At 47.2% G+C, this 25,517-nt stretch overlaps 1 protein-coding gene across 7 annotated transcripts; it reads right to left on the minus strand.

Annotated features, from left to right (window-relative positions):
• Positions 1 to 38: 38 nt before the first annotated feature.
• BCL6 (BCL6 transcription repressor) lies at positions 39 to 23,983 on the minus strand. 7 transcript variants are annotated; one of them, XM_003256638.4, is made up of 10 exons: positions 23,706 to 23,983; positions 13,195 to 13,233; positions 11,869 to 12,039; positions 10,041 to 10,262; positions 7,382 to 8,353; positions 6,670 to 6,854; positions 5,052 to 5,219; positions 3,816 to 3,946; positions 3,566 to 3,703; positions 39 to 1,252 (listed from the first exon to the last, which is right to left on the minus strand). In XM_003256638.4, the coding sequence occupies exons 3-10, from the start codon at positions 12,027 to 12,029 to the stop codon at positions 1,109 to 1,111; spliced, it is 2,121 nt and encodes a 706-aa protein (XP_003256686.1). In that variant the 5' UTR covers positions 12,030 to 12,039; positions 13,195 to 13,233; positions 23,706 to 23,983; the 3' UTR covers positions 39 to 1,108. The 7 variants fall into 7 exon arrangements, with proteins under 7 accessions (XP_003256686.1, XP_030678823.1, XP_030678824.1 ...); XM_030822963.1 differs by lacking the exon at positions 23,706 to 23,983 and adding an exon at positions 15,885 to 23,693; XM_030822962.1 differs by lacking the exon at positions 23,706 to 23,983 and adding an exon at positions 14,416 to 15,651 and having other exon boundaries at positions 342 to 1,252.
• Between the last annotated feature and the right edge of the window lie 1,534 nt (positions 23,984 to 25,517).

Consider the following 25,517-nt stretch of genomic DNA (forward strand, 5'->3'; position numbering starts at 1 on the left):
CATTCCAACGCAAGGAAAGCCCTCCAGACCAAGCCAGCTTGACTTTTCAACATTTTATTCTTATATTTGTACAGCTATATTTTACAACGCGGTAATGCAGTTTAGACACAGCCAAACCCTGTCTCCGGAGTAGTTATAACACAAGCATGACGCAGAATGGGATGAGACAAACATTCCCAAAGAGAGTTTAGTTAGTAACAACTTCAAGTCCCTGTGTCTGCCTACACTTCAAAAAGGGATGGCGCACGCTCGCCCATCATTGAAAACTTCCGTGAAAAAAGGCACCGTGAGGACACGTTGTACGGGTATATACAAACTGAAAACTACAACAAAATTACACATTTTTCCTTCTGCAGATTTTTTTGTTCTTTTTTTTTAATACACACTTTGTAAATTGTAAACCTTCACTTGCAAAAAAATACAAATACACCGAGGCATTTTAGACAAAATATTTTCTTACTTATACAGATGCAATACTTAAAATATTCTCTTAAGTGCTCTTTCTCAATAAAGATTCTCAGATCCGTGTCTGCCTGCAGATACAAAATCGAGCCTTTAACGCAGTTTTATATTTTTAATATATCTTTTTTAGGTTTATATATATTTATTTTATATATATATATATTTATATATTTACAACTCTGCCATATATTCCTTCACCTTTGGTTAAAAAAATTAAAGCCCTCTCTTTGATAACATACTGAAGTCTTGTCTTTTAAAAGAATGCACATTTACATACAAAAGAAACATCTGTTCCCACAAAACATATACATTCCTCATTTTGCAGACTAAAGTCAAGTCAGAACTTTTGCATACTCCCCTGCTTTGACATATAAAATGATTTTGCTTTTTGCTGACATGGTTCACCTTACACATAGGAGAAGAAGCAATATGATTTTCTTAATGTTTTATGGCAGTGGGGGAGGGGGAGCTGCTGCGGCTCCCGATCCCCCAGGCCCCGACCCCCACCCCCCCCACCCCCAGCTATGATTTGCACTAGTGGATGAAAGAGGCACTACATCATGGGATGAACATTGTAAAGTGTTCCAGTATCCTTTGGGTAGATTCTGAGAAGGGGCTGGAGACGAAAGCAACAACACTCCATGCTTCAGCAGGCTTTGGGGAGCTCCGGAGGCAGGTCAGTGGCTGACACGCGGTATTGCACCTTGGTGTTGGTGATGGCGCCATGCTTCTGGCGCAAGTGAAGTCGCAGCTGGCTTTTGTGACGGAAATGCAGGTTACACTTCTCACACTGCAGGGATATCAGAAGCAAACTGTTAGCTGTCATCAACCCGAGAAAGGTGTCATTGCTCAAAGACCCAGAGAGGAAAGATTCTCCCTCCAAGGGACTGGGGCAGCTCTTGCCTCTCCAAGGCCAGGTTAAGAACCCATATGCATCCGGGCTTCTGCCAACAGATAGGCTAGCGTTCTGCAAATGTCCGGTCCCTGCTTTCCCAAGTGCTGCTTCTGCCTCTCCCTTGCTAGAGATGTCCTTCCCTGCCTTAACTCCACAAGTTCAAGTCTTATCCAAAAGTGCAGTCAGATGCAAACTCCTCTAATTATTAAGGCATTTCTGAATCTCTCAAGGATGAAAATAATCCCTGTTTTCCTTTGAGCCTCTGTAAGATTTCTACCTTTACCACACAGCCCTCCGTGTGCATGGATCCTTCTTCAGTGGGTAACACTTTGAGGGCAGTGGCTATTTTTTCCTAAACTTTATAATCTTCCTAGTACTTAACAGAATATACCTCTTATTCAAATTATACAACTAATCTGAACACATCTGGACAAATGGACTAGATCAGTCTGAATTCACGGAAATTCTGGAGTCTAGGGTAAATTTTTTTTAAATGCAGTTATATTCTTTCCTAGAGTATATATCTTAGATAAGCTAACTAAACATTAGCAAGTGGAGCCGTTTCTTGATTTAATTCAATGAATGGGTAATAAGCGCTTTAGTAGAGATAAAAGTTACTTAAAAGTAAAACGGATGACTAAATGTAATGGGGTAATCTAGATGAGATCTTGAATGAGAAAGGACATTCTTGGATAAAAACAAAGAAAATGTAAGTAAAGTATGAACTTTAGCTTATAATTATAGATCAGTACTGGTTCATTAGTTGTGACAAATGTATGGAACTAACGTAAGATGTTAACAATAGGATAAAATGGGTGCATGTAGGAGCCCTCAGTACAATCTTTGCAACTTTTCTATAAATCTAAAACTATTCTAAAACAAAAAGGGTAATAAAATATGTTCAGATAGAGTATATGTTTTCAAGTGAAAATGGAAATAGATGAAGACAAATAAAAAATGAGCAGGGCCATGTGTAAAATCTCTGGTCTTGGGGGACACAGGGTCTACTTATCTATGCCATTCACCGCTGTGTGTCCCCAGCATGTCATTTCCCTCTCTGGGCCTTGGATCTCCCTTCTGAATGGCCTGGGTCAATACAAGCTGAAAGTCATTCTCAACTCCGATATCCTATGCATCTAAAATTCTAGCAAATCATCATAATAGCGGATATTTATTTTACTATTACTATGTGCTATCCTCAACACTTTAATAATTAGTTAATACTACAACTCCATGAAGTAGATACTACTATCAAACTCGCTTTACAGATTAGGAAATTAAGGTACTGAGAGGATAACGAATTTGCCCAAACAGCAAGTAAGAAGATATTCACTCACGGCTTGATCAACAAGGGAACAAAAATAATCATGTTTTGCAGGTTAACCTCTGGTATGTAGGTTAACATTCATTGATTACTTCTTTGTCTCATCACCACCTAGAAGGATGTCATCAACTCCTCAAAGCAACCATAGGCAAAATTACACAAATGAGCGTGGCTGTGTTCCAATAACCTTTTACTTAGGAACAGTGAAATTTAAATTTCATATAATTTGCATATGGCACAAAATATTCTTTTACTTTTTAATTGTAAAAACCATTCCTAGTTCATGGAATATTCAAACATTGGCACACAGGCTGTAGCTGCCGAGACCCCACCCTAGAACACTCCAATCCCAGTGACCTATCCACAGTGTCGGGCTGCACGACTGGCCGCCTCCTCTTTCTTAAAATGACCACCTCTATGTTTTTTTTTAAAATTTTTTCTTGTAACATCATTAATTCTTACAACATTCTTTTTGTTCTCCTCCTCCCAAGACTGTTCCTTCTCAAACACCTCAGCTCCTCTTAAATGTGCATCTAGCCCAGTATGGGGTGTCCAGTAGGCAATCAATAAGTATTTGTGAAATGAATGAATCTAGGTGGAGTGAATCAAGTCTATGTATCCACAGTCTAGACTCCTCTCCTAAGGCCCAGATCACCTAGTCCAATACCCTTATTTTAAAGATGAGTCCCCTAAGGCTTGGGCCAAGGTCAAGCAGGGTGTCTGACCATCGGGCCCAGATCTAGGTCTTCCAACCATTAGCGTAGTGGTTGCCCCACTGTGTGCTTGAGATGGGAGCAGACAGTTCCACTGCCTCCCTGCTCCACCTCCTTCCCTGCCCTCCACATCCCCGCAGGCCAGACAGTGGCCTCAAGAGGCTTACGTACATGGTAAGGTTTCTCTCCCGTGTGGATTCGCAGGTGGCTCTTCAGAGTCTGAAGGTGCCGGAAACGGGTGCCACAGATTTCACAGGGATAGGGCTTCTCGCCAGTGTGGATGAGCACGTGGGCACGGAGGTGGGCCACCTGAATGAAGAAGAAAGCGTGAGACGTCTTCTGGGTTGGCTGCAGGCCTCTGGGCAGCCCCTCATCAGCACACAGCGACGGAGTGGGCCTTTCTCCAGGCCACTCTGCTCACCTGTACAAATCTGGCTCCACAGGTTTCGCATTTGTAGGGCTTCTCTCCAGAGTGAATTCGAGTGTGGGTTTTCAGGTTGGCTGGCCGGTTGAACTGGGCCCCACAAATGTTGCAACGATAGGGTTTCTCACCTATTACCAAGAAAAAGGGAAAAAGAAAAGCCAGATTCAATAAGGAAGGTCTCTGCAGTCCCTGGCTCCTGGATTTCTAAGCAGGCTGCTCCTCCCTGAGGCCACTTGTGTTTTCCTTTTCCTTAGGGAATGTCAGAGAGAGAATCCAGGGGCCTGCCCCCACGCCGGCCAGCCCTCTCTCACACACACACCTGCATGCCTTGCAGGGGACCAGGGCCAAGAAACAAGTGGTGGCATGGAGTAGCAACAATGCCAGGTGTGAGATAGGAGAGGGGGAGGTTCCAGGAATACTGGGCTTTAGAACCAGCTTTGTCATTAGGATTATCTGCCTGTGGAACCTGGACAAGTCACTCTCCTTCTCTGGGCCTCAGTTTCCCTCTCTGGAACCTGAGGGGCTACTTCAGATTACCTGGGAAGCTTCTTCCAGTTTTTCCCTTGGATAAGACAGATTCACTCATCAGCTCATTCACCAGGGAGACACAATCAGGCTGCTCTAGTTTCTCTCTTTTAGAACAAACATATTTTTCCACTTGTGGCAACCACAGCTGGATTCCATTTGCAAGAGGGGTGGGGCTTGGGTCTGAGGAGATGCTCAGGCAGAGGAAACCAATAGAATGGCTGAACCTTCCTTCATGGCAAGTTTCTGAGATAAGAGGGCCATTTACAGTACGAAGAGAGTAGATTGTAAACAACAATCAGGTCATGAGAAGCTACCCGGTAAAGGAATGTGAGTTGATAAGGAACAAGTCATTGAAACAAATCAACAGGCTTTTTTTTTTTCTGACTTTACGAAAATCGAATCTATTTGTCTTTCCCAGACGTAGTCTCTTCACCTGTACAGTGGGATTAACACTTCTGACCCCAGCAGAGGCAGAAAAGCAGGATAGAGCATCTCAGAGGAAAGACAAAAGATACAGGGAGTGGATGAGTGAAGTCACTAAGCAAAGACAAGAAAGGGCTAGGCCCCTCGTTCGGGCCAGGATGGGGCCTGCCTCCTGCCTTGCCCCACCAGGTCTCCAGGCTCCACACAGCTTTCTCTGGGATCCTCTCCCTGTCCTGCCCCAATAACTGTGGAGAGTTCGGGTCATGTGGGGCAGGGCCATACCGGTATGGACGGTCTTGTGGCTGGCGAGGTTACCCTTGTAGCGGAAGGAGGCCTGGCAGCGGTCACACTTGTAGGGTTTGTCACTGTGGGTCTGCAGCGTGTGCCTCTTGAGTGAGGCCTCCTCAGAGAAGCGGCAGTCACACTCATTGCAGAAGAAGGCCCCATTCTCTGTTGGAGGGTGGTAGGGGGACACCAAAGTCAGCACGAGGAAGGGAGGTAGGGCTCTAAGGCCGCTCTCCTCTGTAGCTACCCCCTGTGCCAAAGTGAACCCTCAGTCCCTCACTCACCCACCCGACATTCATGGGAGCTCAGAGCAAAGGATCTGTGGGGACTTTATTTTTCTTAGCATTTAGAGTCTTAGCCATAGAGAAGGGAAAAAGGAGATGGATTAAGGTACAGAAGGGAAGCTCAAACAAATAGGTGCTCAGAGGGCCTGCACCAGTTTGAGGAAAGCTCAACAGAGATTTTCTTTCCCCAAGAGCTCTGAGAATTGATTTTAAAAAATAAGTTTACAGTTTTACTTACATTTATACACAGAAGCCCTAGGGCAAGACCCTTTTCTGAGCCTCTCTCTGTATCTCTGTCTTCAAAGTCAGATAATAAATCCCTGTCCTGCCTACCTCACAGGAGGATATTATATTACACAAAATAAAACACAAAGCATTCCAGGAATGTAAGATATAGGTCAAATTCAATTCTGCTTTGAGATCACTGAAGGAGGAATTAATGATGAACACTCTGTGGTCACCCTTGCACCTATTTGGATTTCATGTCTCCGAATCCTCCTGTGAGATTGGGAGACCAAAGCGATGGTGGAAGTGGGAACAGAGGTCCAGAGGAAAAGAACTGGAGTGCAGAGCAAAGGCAAACTAGCCAGGGGGCAGGAGGGGACAGCCCTCGCTCTCCCATCTATGGGTCCACGACCCTGTGCCAAATCTCTGGGTGTAAGCAGCTGATTTATTTTTTCCTTTGTTGTAACAATTTGAAAATGACAAGTCACGGTGATTTAACCCTGATTAGGTACTACTGGGCTCCATTACTGTAGCCAGAGCTGGGTGAATAATTAGACTTTTTTTGTCTGGTAAAAACTGGAAATGCCAACCACCGACTATCCAGGAACTCCAATTTAATAATTCTCTTCAACTTTTTAACTCGACTAATATTACTGAGTTCCTACTCCACGCTAGGGACTTACTACTACCTATGGGGGATACAAGAATAAATAAGGTCAGATGCTTCTCCTTACAGAATGTACAGCCTGGCACAGAATAACATGCACACAGGACAGTCCTAGTTGTTCTGGTATTGAGGAATGGAGAAAGCTCTGGGAGTTACAGCCAGCCCCACAAGCTACTTTTGCTGGCGTGAAGCTAAAAAGACTGTATGGTAAGTCTTGATTACCCCCGATCAGCTCTAAAACCCCATCCCTTGCTTTGGTTAGTCCAGTCCCTAAGAAGCGAAGCGTGGGATGAACGGCTGGCGACTTGGAGTGCCAGTGGACTTCCAATTGAGGACTGCTCCAATAGAGACAACAGCATAAGTAAAATGGAGCACAAAACCTATGGAGCAGAGGGGCCTTCCCCCTCCCTGACAAGAAGAGGGAGGGAAAGGGACTCACCACAGCTGGAGTCTGAGTACTCAGACTGGGTCTCTCCCATCTCCTCAGGAAACGTGGGGCCAGCGGTATGGAGGCACATCTCTGCATGCTGTGGGGACTGAGAGCCGCAGGATGTGCACTTCGGGGGGTGCATGTAGAGTGGTGAGTGGCTCTCGCTGCTGCTGCGGGGAGAGCCCGTCATGGACCTATGGGCAGAAGTAAAGACAGCCTCAGCACCTGGGGCAGGGCCTCAAGACCACCCTCTCCTCCCTGTGTGCGGGCAAGCCCAGAGGCCAGAGCTGGGCTGCCCACTCAGGCTCTGAGACCCCAGCGTTGTCCTCAAGTTTATCTCCAAACAGTATCTGCGGAAAGATCACTGACCAGGGTCAAACTGAGCCAGAGCTTCCCCGCAGCCCACAATCTCTCTCAGTCCAAGGGTAGTAGGATGGTCCCCTGCCACATCAAGACCACAGGAAGTGCCTGTGGGATTTACAGAATGCTGTTCTGCCCCAGAAGGGAATTATCTCTCTTGCTATGAAAAAATATACACTACTTAAGTGTAATATACTTCCTTACTTAGACTAACTCAATCTATAGGCACTGATTCCACACCTCTAATAGGCTCAGCAATTCAGGCAAGAAAAGAAGAAACCCCTGCATCCATCAGAAGAAATGACACGGAACCCTGCCCAGGTAACCCCTGACCTCAGACCCAGACATTCTCTGAAGTCACCTGTTCACGATGCTATTGAGCCGGCTGGCTTGTGGGATGGTGGAGTCCTCCCCGCTGGCACTGAGCTTGGTTGGGGACTGGAGGTCAAGGTTCTCAGGCTCCATGGGTGGCTGGCAGGCAGGTGGGGCAGTGTAGGCTCGTGGGGAAAGGCGGCCCAGCTCAGCCTGCTCAGGCCCCTCTGGTTTGGCATTCTGGTTGAGGCTGTTGAGCACGATGAACTTGTATTTCTTCCAGTTGCAGGCTTTGGGGTCAGTGGGGCTCTTGGCTGGAGGGGAGCCAGAGGCCTGGAGGATGCAGGCATTCTTACTGCTGCAGGACTCTGTGGGTGAGTTGGGCTGGCAGTCAGATTTCTGGGGGCTCTGTGGACTAACCAGACCCTTCCGGTTCAGGGGTGCATTGGGGGGCTCGAAATGCAGGGCAATCTCATCTTCCGAAGAGGGTCTCTCTTCTTCTTTGCTGGCCTTGTCACAAGGGAAGTAGGGGGCATTTCGGGCTGAGGGGGCAGCAGGCTTGAGGCCCTCAGCCACACTGTAGTGCATATCACTTCGTGCCTCTTCTGGGACTGTTTCCTTGGGTGAATAGATATTGCTGTGGCACACACTGGGGGACACCTCCAAGGCCGGCCGGCTGTACTCACCGGGGACTGGCCTGGCACTATCACACGGGAGGGCCCGCTCCTTGGGAAAGGGGTTGGCCATAGGCATCCGGACATCCCGAAACTCCTCATCGGAGAAGAGGAGGCTGCTGACAGGGAGGTGGCTGTACATGGAATAAGAGGCTGGCGGTGTGGACAGGCCACTGTACAGGCTGGGGGCAAAGGCTCTGCTCTCACACCCAGGGGCGTTCCTCAGTGGCAGGTTGTTCTCCACCACCTCACGACCCCGATAGGCCATGATGTCGTGGGGCATCAGCATCCGGCTGTTGGGGAACTCTTCACGAGGGGGCTTGATGGCAGGAATCATCTCTGCTTCACTGTGAAAGAAAAAAAGAGGAAAGACACCGGCCCCAAATCAGAACTGTGAAATAGATGGCCTTCCAGTGACACTTACATAACCACATCTGTGTCTGAATTAGCTAGACATAGGTGACGTGGCTGTGGGGCAGTGAATACAATTACAAAGCATTTATGCTAGAAGCCTGGAAATCTAGCCTACAATTGGGAAGACTGAGGCCCAGAGAAGGGAAGTGAGTTACCGGCATGATCTGTGCCTGATTAGACATAATCTTGTATGTTTAAGGCACATGTCTATGCATGTGTGTGAATCTATAGCTCTTCTGATGTTATAAAATTTTATAGCTCACATAAAACTTTCAAAGCCCTTATCTCATTTCACCCATGCAAAATCCTCAAAGGAAGGAAAGGCGGTTATTATTATCTCCATTTTACACATAGGGAAACAGGAAAAGAATTTATACAATGTTGGTAGGACACTTTTGGGGGATCACACACAAACGAGTAACCTACTGAAGAAAGAACTTGTCCCAGATGCTGATGAAAGTTTATATAGAGAACAGGCGGCAAATGCCAACGCATGAATCCCTGGTCTAGAGCAGCCAGACCTGGTTTGCAAACCTAGCTGTGCCACTTAGCAGCTAGGTGACATGGAGCAAGTTACTCAGACATTCTAAGCACAGGGCCTGACCCACTGAAAGTACTTGTAAATGACAGCAATGATGATCTTGCCACCATCATCACCCACAGGAGACAAAGAACTCCAGCTGTATATACCTGAAGGAACATCAAGTGGGTGAAATAAATAAGCAAGCTCACCATGATCACAGTCAACAGAGCTAGAAACAAGAAGGTGGTTAAAGAGAAGCCAAAAAGAGAAGCTTTCTAACGGTCCAAGGTATGCTGTGTGGTTCTGGGAACACTGAGTTCCTGGCTCCTGGAGGTTTTCAAACACAGCCTGGAAAACCCTTCTGTCTGAGCGAGGATGCAATCACCCTAGCATGGCTGGATCAAATGGTTCTAAAGAAATTAAGCTCTGAGTCTCTGTTCCACTCAGTGAAGCTCTTCACTTCTTTGGATCTCAAGTTCCTCACCTTTAAATGAAGGTCATGCCTTATCACCCCTCAGGTAGGAGATTAAACTCAGTGAACTCAATTCAATTCAATAAATGTCCTGCCTAGTAGGAGCAGCGTGACATAAAAGGTGAGTAAGATAGCCCCTATAACCTTGAGCAGCCCACAGTCTGGTAGGGAACTGAGGCACATATGTAAATAGTTATAATAGGAGTCTAAAGGAGAACTAAAATACATATGCAAATATTAAAATAGAAGGAAAGTTGAAAGCACAGGCAAAATGCTTCACAACACAGAGGAAGAGGTGAGGGAGGAAAAGTGGTAATCAGAAAAACTTCCACGGAAGAGCTGGCATCCGAGATTGGCCTTGCAGGATGGGTGGGAGGAGAGGGTATATTAAGTGAATGGAAGAAAGCAAGATGCAGTAATGCATAGGACATATCTGTACAGCCACAGGAGTTAAGTCTGCCTGGGGCACAAGAGTTAAGAACAGCAGAAGTGTGCAACAAGAGTGGAAATGTGAGTTGCAGCAAATCATAGAGGAGTATTTTTTCTGTATGCATGAATTATCAAAGGTTTCGGATCGAGGACTATCTCTTCCATCTCCAAGGCTTCCACCCAGGTAGCAACTCACCTGGCCTTGATAAACTTCCGGCAAGTGTCCACAACATGCTCCATCTGCAGGTACATAGCTGTGGCCATCACAGCCATGATGTTGCCCTCCCGCAAATTGAGCCGAGATGTGTACATAAAGTCCAGGAGGATGCAGAACCCCTCAGGGTTGATCTCGGGATCTAGATTGATCACACTAAGGTTGCATTTCAACTGGTCTGTAAAGATGCTATAGAACAGGCCACTGTAAAACAAACAAATGTTCCACTATAGTAGACATATAGAATCTGTGATCCCTTACAGTCAGCACTGATACTCAGCCCCTTTCCCCTGGGCCTACCTCCAGAACTTCTATGGTAACTAATAATAGCTGCTATTTATGGAGAGCTTACCAAATGTCAGAGAGTCATTAAGCACCTTACATACATTATCCTTTGCTCCTTACAACCCTGCAAGGTAGGTACTATCATTCTCTACCTTTACAAATAGGGGAACTAAGATCAGAGGGGTTAAGTGAATATTCTTAAAGTCACAGGGCCTGTTTTCCTTTTAGTCTTAACTGTACGGATTACCAGAGTTAAATTTAGCCCCCATTTGCAGTAACTATTCTTAGTCTATCTTTGGTATAAGCATTCCCTCTTGTTCCACTGCATTTATACTTATTTTTAAAATTCTATCTTTTTTTAGAATTTGGGTATGAATGACAAATAAATAAACATATGCCTACATCTATACTCTACTGCTTTTATCAAAGTCCATAGATTAACAGAGAGTCTGTTACTCCTAGAAGACCCAAGTCAAACCCCAAGCAATGCCTCCAGGTGCCATGCTGTCTGGTGGTGGAAAGAGTACTCAATTGTAAGGAAGAATTCTGGGCTATCATCTTGATTCTTGATTCTACTTTTTCTGAGTGGGTTGCCAGAAGCGAGCCAGACTTCCACCAAGTAGCTATGCAACTTTGGGTAAGATATTTAGCTTCTCTGCATCTTGCTTTACTCATCTTCAAAGTAGGAGGAACAGTCGTGTCCACCTTATAGTGTTGTGGCAAGAATGAAAATGTAAAGGATATAGAATGATGCCTGGCATATAGTAAGCATTCACTAAAGATTATCTATTATTTTTATCTCTCTATAAGCCTCTGTTATTTCCACTATTAAAAATCAGGTGCTTAGAGTAGATGTTGGATAAGTTTTCAAACAGCAATAGAGATCCCTGATTCTGTATCATTTAACCTCCCTGTGCTTTCCTTTTACCATCTATAAAATGAAGGCAATAGTGCAATGCAGAACACTGAAGGCTACTAAAAAGATCCAGGGAGATGATATCATGTAATATAAAATTGCTTTGAAAACTCGAAATACTTGATAAACATGAAGAATCAGCTAGTTTACTCTCACTAAGTCTTACGTATACTCTGAACACCCATGGAAATTCAGTTGTAGCATAAAATAAATACATTTATAGCATAAAAGAGCAAACTATTTCAAATTAACTTGCTTAAGCTACTTAAAGACAAAGAAAGTTCATTTGAAATCTTTTGTCATTTATTCACTGGTTAACTGAAGTTATTCTCCATTGTCTGCCCCAAACACATCCTTTCTTGGGGCAGTATATAATCTTCCTCCTTCTATGCCCACAGAACATGACTCTTTCTTTTCTAAAAGTGCATTCATCGATTCATTCATTTATTCACTTGGGATCCTACTGTGCCAGGCCATGGTGCTGAGATCTGGAGACAAAGCAAGATGTCATCCCAGATGCAGTAAAAGGCCTACGTGTTCTGCCTTGCTCGGCTGCCAGCGCCATCACCCCACTTTGACTCACCCACCCTTTCCTTTCAGATCCCTCACCTGCAGGCCATGAGGACCGTTTTATGGGCTCTAAACTGCTCACGGCTCACAACAATGACAACATCAGTCAAGATGTCTCGACTCCGGAGACGATTAAGGTTGAGAAGAACATCACTGGCATGGCGGGTGAACTGGATACAGCTGTCAGCCGGCGAGGCCATTTTGTCTTCACTTGAAAAAAGAGGCCAAAATCCTGTTAGTCCTCCAGAACCTGTTTCCTGCTTGCCACGGGTATCAGAGCAGGTGGCTCAGCCTGCTGTGGTACAGAATGCAACTCAGGTCCCTTGGGTTTGATCTTTGAACAATTCATAGCCCACCTCTGGCCATTATTCTTCGTAGTTTTAAAATGGGGAGAATAACTTTTATCCAACAAGTTGGGATAGAAAGCCCTTTAGGGGAAAAGCAAAGGGAATGAATATTTGTTGAGTGTTTTTCCCACATACCAAATACTCTGCCAAGCACTGAGAGGCAGTGAGTATGTTGCAATGGAGAGACACCGTGTTTTTTGTTTTTTGAGACGGAGTCTCACACCGTCACCCAGGCTGAAGTGCAATAGCGCAATCTCAGCTTACTGCAACCTCCGCCTTCCCTGTTCAAGTGATTCTCCTGCCTCGGTCTCCCGAGTAGTTGGGATTACAGGTGCCTGCCACCACACCCAGCTAATTTTTTTGTATTTTTAGTAGAGATGGTGTTTCACTATGTTGGTCAGGCTAGGTCTCAAACTCCTGACCTCGTGATCAGCCCAACTTGGCCTCCCAAAGTGCTGGGATTACAGGCATGAGCCACCGCGCCCGGTCGAGACACTGTGTTTTAAGATTATCAGGCTAGACTTGCCTTTTGCTAGCTGTGGGACTTTAAGCAGGTTGTTTACTGGTTTGGGGCTTTGCTTGCCCCAAATGGAAGTAGTAATACTTATGCGGTTATAAAAGTTAGAAATACATTCCTCGTTCATAGGAGGTTCTCAAAACTCACAGCTATTCTCATAAGTATCTTATTTCGTCATCTCAGTCACCATCGGTCTCTCTCTACTGTTAGGCTTTAGAGCTACCTGACTTTTGTACCTCGAGGAGCTAGCATATTGTTGGTGCACAGTAGCTGGCTAAAGTAGTTTACACAAAGAAAGAGTAACAGAATGATTGACCATGCAAGTGTTAAGACAGTCTAATACAGAGGTGAAGGATGAGGACTAGGAGTGATATAGAGGGAATTGGTTATCCTTGTCTCATATAATGAACAGTGGCAAAGTTCACAGAAACACATGTATTGGCAAATTCAAAAGAAACACTCTGTCCCAACATTTTAAAGCATATAATTTTATTTACTTACCCAATGCCTTGCTTCACAGTCCAAAATTTTGCTCAAAACCTACAGAGAAGAGAAGAAAGCAAACAGAAATTGATTTAATGAATGTAAGATTGTCCACTATAGTCTTATTTTGGGACATACACATTTAGTTTTGCTTTGATAGTTGCAGCTTGCCAGCTGGTGTGGCTTTACCACAAGCTAACAAACATTTTCCAGCTCTGCTCTTATGGAAACAACAGGCACCCGAAGCTATGAGATAATAATGTTTTTATCCTGAGTACTGGGAGTACAATTGCATACATTAATTAGTTATACATACATACATACATATATTTCCTTCTTCAAAGAAAAAATTTATACCATCCAAAGGCCACTAGAGTTTATGGGAAAGAAAAAATAAGAAAAATGGTTCTGTCAACATTAACAATAATGATCCGTCCGTGGCCTAAAACCACTGGATGTCATTCAAAACCTGCTAAAATATTATCTTTCAAGTCTTAGAATGATTCCCCAAGGACGATAGGGCCAATATCTTTATCCTTATTTCACTGGCGATGAAACTGAGGTTTAGGGGTTCAAGTGGCTTGCTCAAGACAAACAGGCAGTATTTCCTGCCTATCTCAAACGTTAAGACTGAATATAGACTCTGCAGAACACAGCCTGAGATGTCATGTCTACGTATTCCTTGAAAACCTTTGTCTTCTTTTTCAAAGTGTTCTCTCCCTTCCCTACTGGGTCTAAGACGAGACAGAATGCTATTGCTTCTAAGTTTGTGCTTCTCCCTGCTGGTAAAAGACTTAACTATGTGATTTAGCTGAGAACTGGCCAGGGAGCACTAAACCTTAAAGAGATTTAATGAAATATGTACCTCCTTCCAAACCAGCTTCTCTAAAACAAAATCATTAAAAGCACAGGTGTAAGACCCTCATTTATGATCAAATATGGGCTGCAAAACAAAACAATATTTGAACTGTCTTCCCCCTTTAAAAAAAAAAAAAAAAAAAGCAGAACTTTAGAGCTATTTTCTGGGTAAAGAGGCCTGAGGCCAACAAGGTCATGTTGGGCCATGTACATGGTTGGTGACCTGGCCCTAGGTCTTCTGGCTCAAATTCCTGTCCCCTTTCCAAATCAGCCTACGTGCTGTAGAACATGCAAGGCAGCACCCTGATGTGGGTGAATCTCATTTTTACGTTCCTTCCCCCACACAAACACTTTGCCCCATTCCAGGCTGCTGAGTCTTACCAAATGAGCACTCTAAAATGAGAGGTTTCCTTGAGTCTGTAACCAAACACTCTGACATTCTGTGGTCCCAAGTGCCAGTCACTCAATCCCATCGGCTCCAAGGTTAGTGTGTGCATGTGAGCGAGTGGGGACTGAAGGGAAGGAAGTGGGGAAGGGAGAAGACAGAAAAAGACAAAAGAACCTATCTCCTCTTCTCCCCAGCCCAACTCGAGATAGGCAAAGAGAGATAGACTAACTTGGTCTTTACCAAACTTCAAGGATTTTCTCCTTTGCAAAAGAAAGCTGAAGACACGTGGGAGGTTTACTTATAAACTTTACTCTCTTCCCTCATGGAAGGGATCCTCAAACACTTCTGGAATACCTAGGCTGTTCTTTAACCAGCTTCAACCACCAGCTCACTTGTGGATTTCCAGTCGCAGGCTTCTGGAACCACAGGAAGCCCAGATTTGCCATTTCACCATGACAAGTGGCAATGACTCACTCCAGATGCGGATTGAAACAAACAAACATATTCCCCTGTGTCCACTGTCAGCTAGGCCTTGGGCTTTTCACCGTAAGCCTCTGCCTGGCCAAAAACAAATGTACATACACGAGGCGCAGGTCCTTCCCAAGTTCACTCCTTTGTAAGCCAACTCTTCTTAAGAACCAGCCCCCCCAACTCCTGAGTGTGTGGGTTGAGTGTGGGTAATGTTGTCACCATCCCCACCCCAAATGCCGCAGGTGTGGAAGCACCACCAGCATTTGGTTTGTATTTTTACAGAGCTCTTGGTCCTTTCCCACACCTCACGATTGCATCTTATCCTTATAACAGCCCTGCTTTATTAGGGAGGGAACTGAGGCTCCATGTGAGAAGCCTTGCCCAAAATCTCAAAGCCAATTTCCAGCAAGTTCTGGACATGCCGCGTCTCCTAGATTCAGCCATTCCATCAATGCCACACACAAGACTACCCACAAAAACAATCTCCAAGGAGCAGGGCTGTCAATGAGAAACTGACAACTGCTGGCTGCCCCCAGACCTGGACTTCCCATCCCAATCTCCCCGCACCCAGGCTGGGTCAGTAACCACCATGGGAGAGTTAAATGTTTTCTCTCCCCTTCCTCCCTTTAGCTCTTTTGCCGCTTTCCTTGTGCGTAGCCAACTAGGCTCCTTGAGAGGAGCTAAAAGAGCTTTCCATTGAGGAAGAAAACAGGAACCAAAAAAAAAAAAAAGCAAAGAGAGAGAGAAGACAGCAGAAACGACAGAAAGAGAAAGAGAGAAAGAGAGAGAAAAAATGAGAGAAGAGCGAGAGGCGAGGTTAAGAGCCAGAGAGCGAGCCAATACGAAAGACCCCATCCTTTTCCTCCCTCCTCCCCTGGGCTGGCACCAGGAAGCCCCATTTTCTCGCTCACACATAATAGCACAAACACCAGCCCTGCGCGCCGGGGCAAGCCTAGGCAGACTTCGCTACCCCACCCCGACGACTCCGTACCTGTCTTCCAGGGACTGCCCGCCCGTGGGCGATCCACCTCGAAGCCCCCCGCAAGGCGCGACGGAGGCTTTGTGGTATGACCGTGGCGGCCCTTAATTTAGTTACATTCAAATAAAACTTTTCGTGCACCTCGGTAGCTAACATTGTGTGTATGCCTTTTTTTTTTTTTTTTTTTTTTTCCTGTTACGCCGTCAAGGCAGCGGGCAATGAGGGGAATGACACAGCCCTCTCATTCCCGGAACGTAGTCAATCTCGGCCCTGCGGATTTCACAGAACACACTTTGCCTATCGCCGGCTCCAACAAGAAGTAACTTTCCAGGAAGCTGCCGGGCCCTGGCAGCCGCCAGGATCGCTGCCTGCGCTGCGCTGGCCGCCGGGGATTCACCCGGGGAGGCGGGGCCGCTGGGGAAGGCTCGCGGGGAATACAGCACACTTTCCCCTAAATCCCTCGTCCGCGCCGAGTGCAGGGCTCTCAGAGTTCACCTAGTCCAACCTCTCACCCACAACAGTTTATAAATGGAAGGTCAGACAAGTTAGTAGCAGAGCTGGGTCTGGAGCCCAGGAGTTCGAATACAATCCGAGGCTCATATCGAGACTTTAAGTTGTCTGATTCCGAAGTTTATTTGCTTTTTTCCCTCTTTTTGCCTTCCATTCTCCCTCATCCCCGTTCTTTTAGGGGAATGTTTGGGCGAGACTTCAAGGTCAAAAAGATGGAGTCCCTAGGAGCCGAGGGTCTCCATCATAGGCGCCCCAGGCAAGGTTGGAGAAAAACTAAACAGAAAGCCCCTTCCGCCTACGTTGGCAAGAACGGGAACCCAGCTCCACTTGGTTTCCGCCCAGAGTCTTTAGAATAGGAGCTGCCAAGCCGTAAGGATTTCCGAATCCGATTTCCCCGAAACCGTAGAGACACAGCTTGGACTCGGCAAAGGCCAGGGCCCCGACCCCTGCGCGCGCACTGGCACTCTCCAAAGTTGCCTCGCCTTCCTGTAGCCCTCCCGGGAATTATAACCCCCGGGTGCCATGTCCTAATTGGTCTCGGTAGCAGGCTCCGGGGTGCGCTTTCGGAGGCCAGGGGACAGCGAAACACTCAGCCACAAAGGCCGCAGTCTGGTCCTAAAACTAGCCAGTGGCGTCACACTGCGCCGCTCATCCCTTCTGCGGCAAGCGGAAGGGTCAGAGTCGGTCTGCAAAGACGGAGCCTTTGGCCTCAAAATCCTACATTGAAGCTTTCTCACCCCTTCGCCCGGTGGGATAAAGGTGAAAGAGACGGTTGGGATTTAATATGGGGGTAGGGATGAGAATCTGGGAAGTTAAAATTAAGTAAGTGCATTTATTGGAAATTAGGAGTCCCGTGGTTCCGGGAGCTCAAACCTAATGGTGTTTTTACCGCTGCCTAACGCTAGAGAGAGCCCTCCATCAAGGTTTGAAACCGTCAACCCCGTCTCGCCCCTCCCCTCCTTCCCATTGACCTAGTTTGGCCAGAGCCTCCCGATTTGGAGAATGCCTTCCGCCCTTCCCCCTCCTCTCTAGCCAGGCCGGCTGTTGGATTATTGGTAATCTAATAACTCCAATAACCCGCTGAAAAATCCAAAGGGAAATCTGAAAGTGTAAAGCACTGTTTAGGGACAAGGACAAGGAATTTTAATAAGGCTGGAACTGCCGTAGTGAACCCCGCATCAGGGGCCCTGCCGTGGGGCTCCCGGTTTCAGCAGCGTTTCAGCCAACTAGCTGCACGGCTGCAGACACCACCGTGGTCCGGCGGCAGGGGGTGAGGTCAAATCGCGGAGCTGTTTTTATTCTTGGGGGAAAACACTCTTCGCCCTCTTGGCTGGGGAACGGGAGGGTGCAGGAGACGACAGTGAATAAAAGCGAATTTGATAACGCGATGGCCTCGGCAGCCGCTTTGGATAACCGAGGTGTTCGGGGACATTATGTCCTGACTTTCATTTCTATCACGTTTCCTGCCAACAGTGCTCTTGCAAGCCTGCAAGCTTCTAGGAAATGCAATAAAACAGAGGGATGTGTTTTATCATCAAGATCTGAAGAGGAGTTGCAGAAGGGACGTTCCCCATCCGCTTAGCGCGAGACAGCCTTCCAGAAGGGCCCGAAGACAATGCCAGCAAAACGCGTCCCGGAGCAGAGATCCCTCGGCCGTCCTGGCTGGACTGGGCTCAGCCTTTGCAAAAAGGCTGGCGGGGGAGGGGAGACGCATGATCTCCTCAAGCAAACAATGCCTTTAAAAATCCGATCTGGAAAGAAGTCAGCCAAGGTCCTTATTCACGTTAATGAAGATGGAAGGCACTAACTGTCCTTGGAAAGCGATGAGTCAAACTTGACCGCGCTTCAAACTCGTTCCCAGATTCGTTTCCAGTCCGAACAGAGGCGCGTTTCTCCGACGCGGCCTCTGCCGGCTCCCGCAGTGGGAGAGGCCGAACTCGATCCCCGCGGACCCGGGCGGGGGAGACGGCGCTGTCTCCCGCTGCAGAACGCGCCTGCTGCCGCTAGGGGCCGCCAGCATGCGGACGCGCGTTTGCCATCTTAAGTCACGAGCTCGGAGAAAGAAAACTTTATGGAGGAACTGTTGTGGCACAAATTCTGGCCTATCCACATGACCCCCACCCCCTCACACACACACCCCCGGTTTCTCGCCAGGCTGCTATGCAGAGGATGTTAGGAAGGGGAAGAGAGCGATTTCAGAATCAAGGCTCCCCCTGCAAGTCTTTGGTCCAGGCCTTAACCCCCCTCTTAACACGCAAACCCCCGAGCTCTGAGACCCACACCCTTCAGCACCATCTAGGCTTTTCGTGTCTATTACCGAAATCTTAGGCCATATTTTCTTTAAAAAAAAAAAAAATCCTCCAAGACTCCTGGGGAGCGGTTTCCAATGAACACTGGCAACAAAGGTGGCCTAAGAGGTTAAACTCATGGTTCTGGCAGCCGCTCCTTTCTCATAAATACTTCAAAGGAGCTGAGATAAACCCGCCTTTGACTTTCAGTCACTGACATGAAATTCAGAAGCTTAAAATCTGGTCCTGGTTAAGTCACTAACTCACCACTAACAAGCCTCCTCGTCGGGCCTGTTTCCTCAACTGTAAAACAGAGTTGTACGTCCCAAAGCCCCTGAGCTCCTAGATGGCATCCTTCCACTACCGACTTCCCCTAAGAAGGGCCACAGGGACAGAAAGATGGTGTGTTCGAAGCGGGTTATTTGTGGTTTCTCTTAGTGGAAATAGATGCTCATCGCTGAGTGATGGGCGAGCGGCGAGGCCTTTCTGATTTTCATCCCTCTTGTCAAAACTTTGGAGGTTGTATGCCATCCCCGTTGGAGGGTGCCCTCCTTCTGTCAGTCCTAGATCTGGTCAGGGTACCGCCGCCCGGGAGGTGGAACGGCGAGCCCACCGCCCATGGCCGCGAACTCGATCTCAGCCCACCGCTAGGTGGCAGGCCAGCCCGTCCGAGAATCGCCGCGCGGCCGCAGCTTCCACACCGACCCCTAACCGCCCCTCTTTATTTTCTGTCTGGTGGGGAAGAGGGTTGGGGGTGTGATTGCCTCTAAAAGCAAAGCTAGAAAACATTCAATTTAGTGGATGTAATTCCGTTCTTCCCGATGCTCCCGCCTCTAGCAACCACAACGCGGTATCTGGAGCTGGTTTCATGTATCATAAGTTGATTTCCCCCCCAGCCTCCGAAAAGCTTTATGTACTGGGAAGGGAAAGAAGGTGCACTTGTCTTCAAAAGGCAGAATGACACTCGACGGTACTGGCAGAGATTCTTGCCAAACACTGGTCATCCAGCAAAGAAAGTCGGGAATAAACTGATCTTCTCGGAGGAAAGGGGCGCTGGGGGCCGAGTGCTGGGATCCCCCTCAGGCTCACCGCGCCTGGCAAAGCGGGGGAATGGGGAGTCGGGTATGGTCTTTTGGTGAAGTTGTGGGTCTCGGAGTGGACATCGGGAGGGGTGGGAGGGGCCGTTCCTGGTTTCCACTGGGGCAAAGAGAAACCAGCCAGTTCTGCCACTACGCTGCACCCTCGCTGTGCTCGCGGCGGCAGCGGCGGTCCCACTTGTTGCGCAGTGCTGGAAACCCGCACGCGCCATTCGATGCTGACTCACAGAGGGCTACCTACCATTGCTCCACGCCATCCACAAACCTCCTCAACACACTCCCTACATATACGTCCTGCCACCGCCGGCAAAACTACAGCATTTCCAGCCACTATGGTGTTTTACACCAAAACATCCCTCACTATTTCGGTATCAGACAGGCAGCAGAATTAAGATGCCCTGAGAAGTGAATCCAGGGGAAGGCCGGGCAACCTCTGCCTGGAGAACTCTTCTACTTAAAATCAACCAGGCACCCTTCCCCCATCAAAAAAAAAATAAATATATTAGAACCACGTTGCCTATTATAACACCATCCTAGTTGGAAAGCAACATTTTTCTTCCCTACTTGATAAACTTCAAAGTCCTTTTTATCCGTTAGAGTTTTATCTCCCCTATTTTTTTTAGATCTCCGGGGGAAAAAATGTTTCATAAGTTCACTTACCAACATTTTTCAAAAATTGACTTTTGCCAATAGTTTCACCCACCGAGGGGTGGCGCTGCTGCACCGCCTCCTCTAAATCTCTAAGTTTTTCACAACAAAGTGGGTTGTGAGTGTCATTACCCTGTAGGGGATAGTGGGAAGGAAGGGTTTTGACATCTAGCCATGGCTACCATTTACTCAACCAATAACTGGAACTCTTCAAGGCCTCAGCAAACGACAACTTAAGAATTTAGAGTCCCATCCCTATCCACCAAACCCAGAATAAGTTAGTCTTTTCAAGAAAGCATTGGGATAAAACCCTTCAAAACTGAAAAGAAGAGGAAAGGGGCAATTGGAGAATTCCCACTTTTTCTGGCTGTCTCCTTCAAGTCGCCTAGTTTTTATGAACAGCATCTAGCCTTACTGTCACTATCAACAGACCCTTAAAACTAGCCAATGCTTCGGCCTCTAGTATTGGAAAGTCTTCCAAATAGGATACTGGAAACTTCTATTTATAAGCTTGGGGTGGCGGGCGGGGCGGGGAGGTGGAGAGAGAGTTCCCATCTACAGGTTTCTATTTTGGCCTGAAGACTCAGCTGCAGTCATTAGAGTAAAGGAATGCCCATCTCCTGGTACTTGTTCGCCATTTCCTCCTCCCCCAGAGACAAATATCTTTTCGTCTTTTTTAAAAAAGTATATATTTTAAAGCAAGAATGTGATTTCATCTCTCTCCTTTGAGCTCATGTTTGCTACCTCCAGGAATAGCGTGTGGACTAGGGCCAGATGAACTTCAACTTGGGCTGCAGATTTACGAGGTTCTGTTCTAGTGCCAAAGGCTCTTGGTAGTAAATAGTGAGCAAAATAGATACCTGTCTCCTGATGGATCTTGCCGCCCCCTCTTTTTTTTTTTTAAGTTATTTATTAAAACCACACACACCTTGCAAAGAAAAAGGGAAACTGGCAGTCTCTGTAGAGGAAGCCGGTGGCATCGCTCAGAGCCACAAACTGTATTTCTAAACAGCCCTTTCCCTGGTTCCCTCTCTCCTGCCCCACTTTTTTTAAAATCCAGACTGTAAAAAACACATCTACTGACACTCACTTTACTTTAAAAAAAGAAGAGAAAAAGTAAAGCGTTACAAGACTTTCCTCCTGGAAACTATAAACTGATTGAAAAAAAAAAATCCATAAAAGATTAAATCCTGGCGGGTTGTGGGGTGGCGGGGGCCGGCGTGGGGTGGGGGGGAGTGGAGTGAAGATTGGCTCTTTGAGGTGGTCAGGGGCCCTGTAACAGCTTGGGACTTTCAGCACCTGGTTCGGGGTCATTTATCTGCTCAACTGTCAGGACCCCCCACCCCCAAACCCCAGGCACCAACTCAACCATCGTAGGAGGGAACACAACACAGAGGGTCTTTTTTCATTTTTTAAAAAAATCGGTTTGGTTGTGTTTTTGTTTTCCATGGGGGAGCTTTAAAACTCATTATTGCAACACTAGTTCCATTTTTCGCCAGGGTTCCAATAACACGGCATCATAAAGGCAACGCAACCCACAGTTCTCAAGACATTTACCACGGTCACTACATCCGGCAGCCGGGTGGCCCCTAGCTCCTGCTGCCCGCCCCCCCCCGCCCCGCTTTCTCCTCGCCCGCCCCCGGAGCTCGATTTCTGAGGCTCCAACTCTACCCACTCCCTCCCCGGGCCGCCGCCGCCGCGCTTCCCCCATTCTTACTCCCTCGAGGAGAGCCACAGGTTGCAAATCCAACCAACCTCGCAATCTATTTTTGCAAAATCACTCACAAAGATCTCCCTTTAGCGCCCGCGCCCGCTCCTCCCGCGCCGGGTCCCCCCAGCCACAGCCACAAAGTGCCCTTCTCTCCTGAGTCTTGCACATAAGGAACGCGGGTTGGGGCTCTGTTCGTCTTTCTCCTCGCCCAAGGTAAGGACCTCCGGAATCTGAAGCCTGGCGTCCACTACGCTCAGGCCCGCAGTTCCCTTTTTACAGAGCTTGCACCATGGGAAAAAATAAAATAAAATTTAGGAAAGGGAGGCAACAGCCATTGGGAGCCAACACAGAGTCACGCAGCGCCCAAAATACAAACACCGCAGCGGCCAGAAATCCCGCCACCTTTCTCGTTCTCCCGGGCTGTCCTGTCGAGGTTCTCTGAGTCCCCCCGCACACTGAAAGGCATCGCAGGTGCAGTGCGCACCCCTTTCCCACCCACCCCAAGAAGCCCTGTCCCGCCATCAGTCTCTCTCCTCGAGATGAGCAGGGAGAGCGCGCGGAGGTTCCCGACTCCTTCGACTACAACCAAGAAAGAATAATTTTCAAAGTGTTCAACATCCCCGCCCCCAAGCTCCCCAAAACACAGGGGCAGGGGACACCAAAACACTCGGCTCTCGTTAGGAAGATCACGGCTCTGAAAGGAAATAGTAGACACGATACTTCATCTCATCTGGATTTATGACCAAAAAAAAACAAAAACAAAAACCCGAGGAGTTCGCTTGCATTTTTTCCTTCCAAATCTCGGTTCGGATCGAAGGCAGGGAATCTAAAAGACCGAGGCCGATGGAAGAGAGCCAGCGGGGCGAGCGAGCGGGCAGCCTCCCTTTTTGCCTCCCGGAGTTACCCAGAAGGACAGGGGAAGGGAAGGAAGAAGAGGCGAGGAAAAAGAGGAGGGAGGGAAGGGGAGGCCAGGAGCGACGGAGCAAGGAAAGCAGTTTGCAAGCGAGAAAAGAGGGAAAAAACACAGCCGCACGAATCCAGGGAGATCACAAGCCGTACGCAAGCAGCAGCAGAAAGAGCGAGAGCGCGAGCGCGCGTCCTCTCCGCGGTCTGGGGCCAGACAGCCCCCAGACTAGCCCGAATCACCCCCCAAGCACTGTCTCGTCCTCTCTGCTCCGGCCGCCCCCTAATTCCCCTCCTTCCTCTCCTCCACCTCCTTTCCAAAAACCAAAACAACACCAGGGAGGGTGGCAAAAGCCTCCCCAAACCGGCCGATTCACTCAAAGACAACAATAATAATAATAAATACATAACAATCTATATCCTAGAGTGGGAGAAACGTGGGACTAATCTTCGGCATTTATTTTAACACCTGACAGCTAGAATAAATAAATATATACATTTATATCAATAGATACACATAGAAAACTTGGAGCCAAAGCATTTGGCAAGAGCGGAAAAAAAAGAATTAAAAGGTAAAATAATGATCATGAGCAGCGGCGGCGGCAGCGGCACCAGCGGCAACAGCGGCGGCGGCGGCAGTAGCAGCAGCAGCGGCGGCAGCAACAGCAATAATCACCTGGTGTCCGGCCTTTCCTAGAAACTTCTTGCATCACCACTTCTAAGAACCCCAGTTCTAAGAATCAACAGAGCTCAATTCTCGGAATTTGAGCTTCGGACTTTACCACTGCTACGTGGCAGGGGAGGACTTGGTGTCAGCTCTCCGAGATTTTTACTGCCTCTGGCCAATCAAAAGCCCTCAAAGCCACAAGATTTTTTCACTGGCAGGCATATTTCGAGGTCCTCATAAGCAGAGCTTCTCGGATTTGGAGGTTCCGGTTCGAGACTCGAGGGGCCTGAAGGTGGCTCTCCCTCCCCGAGCCCATGACGATGGTATGGCCTGCTCCGCCACCGTCACGTGGGCTCCTCCTCTGTGACGTCGGCGCCTTCGCTGTAGCAAAGCTCGGCCTCTGGAATTCTGAGAACTAATTTGCTATTCGGTGACATAAGAGGGGGAGTGCGCTTTGCTTTCCCGGGGTCTGGGGCTAATTCCTCCTTTCTTACCCATAAACTCAGCAGATCGAGCTAAATGTACAAAAGGGAGCGAGAGGTTTGAGCCACAGGGAAAAGTATGTTATATATAGTAGGGTTAGAGAGGCGAGTAAGAGAAAAAAAAAATAAACACCACAGCTCTTTCCAACTAGAATATTAGGCACCACGAGAAAAATATTTGCCAAGCAGTTTTCGGTGGGTTCATTTGTTTTATTTTTATTTAGGATAGGGGTTTTTCCTGTTGTTCTGGGTTTTTTTTCTTTCTGGTGTGGTGGCTTGGGATTTTTGGTTTCTGTATTTTGATGGTTTATGGATTTTTGCTTCTGATTTTTTGCCTTTTGCAAGTTTGTGGTGTTACGTAAATCACAGGATCGGCATCGGTTGGATTTTTTTGTACGTGCCTTTTCTTTCCCTATCTAATCCCTCAAGCGTTTTAAAGATGTATTATTTCAATACTAATACTATTGAAAGAAGCTTAAATTTTTGGCCATATGTAACAATCCCAGCCCCCACTTTTTTTTTTTTTTTTCCTTTGGTGCAATTTTCTTTTTCCCCTTGGACTTTTGCTGAAGTGTGTCTCTCCTGCACTGGAGAGAAATGTTCAAAGGATTTGTTTTGGTTTGGTTTGTTTCTTTCCAGGACAGCAAGTGGTGGGTTTAATCTGTTATTGTTGACTCTTAGGAAATTTCTTGTTGCAAGAAACGTGTGGGGGGGGGAGGGTGGGGGTGGGGGTGGTATGTGTGTGTTTTCTACAAAATTCTGTGAGCCAAATACCTGTTTGTGTTTTGTTTTCTCTTAAGGTCTTGAGATTATTTTTTCGAGGCTCGTTTCAAGGTCGTTGTAAAAAAATCTCTTCAGCCTGTGTTTAAGAGATCAGCCGGAGGGAATTCTAAAGGCCTGCCGTGCCAGTATCACAGATACTGCCTGTATTTAGAACAGACTGCCACAACTACAACGCACTACACGCAGCACAGTCTTCTTAGCTTTGAAGCTGAGTTGGGGGGCGGGGTGGGAGGGGGGGGAGAGAAGAAGGGAAAAATCTTTCCTTCTCTTTTTCTCTATTACTTTCTTTTTAAAGGCAATTGCAGTGCAGAATCATTTCATTGTGGGTCCTAGTTTGTTTGTTCAGAGCTGCTAGTTTCCTTATTTAAATGTTGGTTCGGGTTTTTTCCCCTCCTACTCATCCCTGAATAAGGGAGACTCTTGTTTCTTTTATGTCTCTCTCTTAAAAGAAGGGTGTGAGGGGAAAATAATATTTCAGATTCCTCAAGAATTAGCCCAAAATGTTTGGACCAGAAGCAGCTTTCAAAGGTCAGGCTGTTCTGTGCCTTGGCTATGA

The sequence above is a fragment of the Nomascus leucogenys genome, chromosome 11 (genome assembly GCF_006542625.1).
Source record: "Nomascus leucogenys isolate Asia chromosome 11, Asia_NLE_v1, whole genome shotgun sequence".
In the NCBI taxonomy this organism is placed as follows: domain Eukaryota; kingdom Metazoa; phylum Chordata; class Mammalia; order Primates; family Hylobatidae; genus Nomascus; species Nomascus leucogenys.

What these genes read in the sequence shown, in the direction of transcription:
- BCL6 (XM_003256638.4), bottom strand. Translation starts at nt 12,029, where the DNA reads ATGGCCTCGCCGGCTGACAGCTGTATCCAGTTCACCCGCCATGCCAGT. An exon ending in ACGGTCCTCATGGCCTGCAG is followed by an intron (nt 10,263 to 11,868) that starts GTGAGGGATCTG and finishes TTTGTTTTACAG; the next exon opens with TGGCCTGTTCTATAGCATCT. An exon ending in GTACTCAGACTCCAGCTGTG is followed by an intron (nt 5,220 to 6,669) that starts GTGAGTCCCTTT and finishes ACCCTCCAACAG; the next exon opens with AGAATGGGGCCTTCTTCTGC.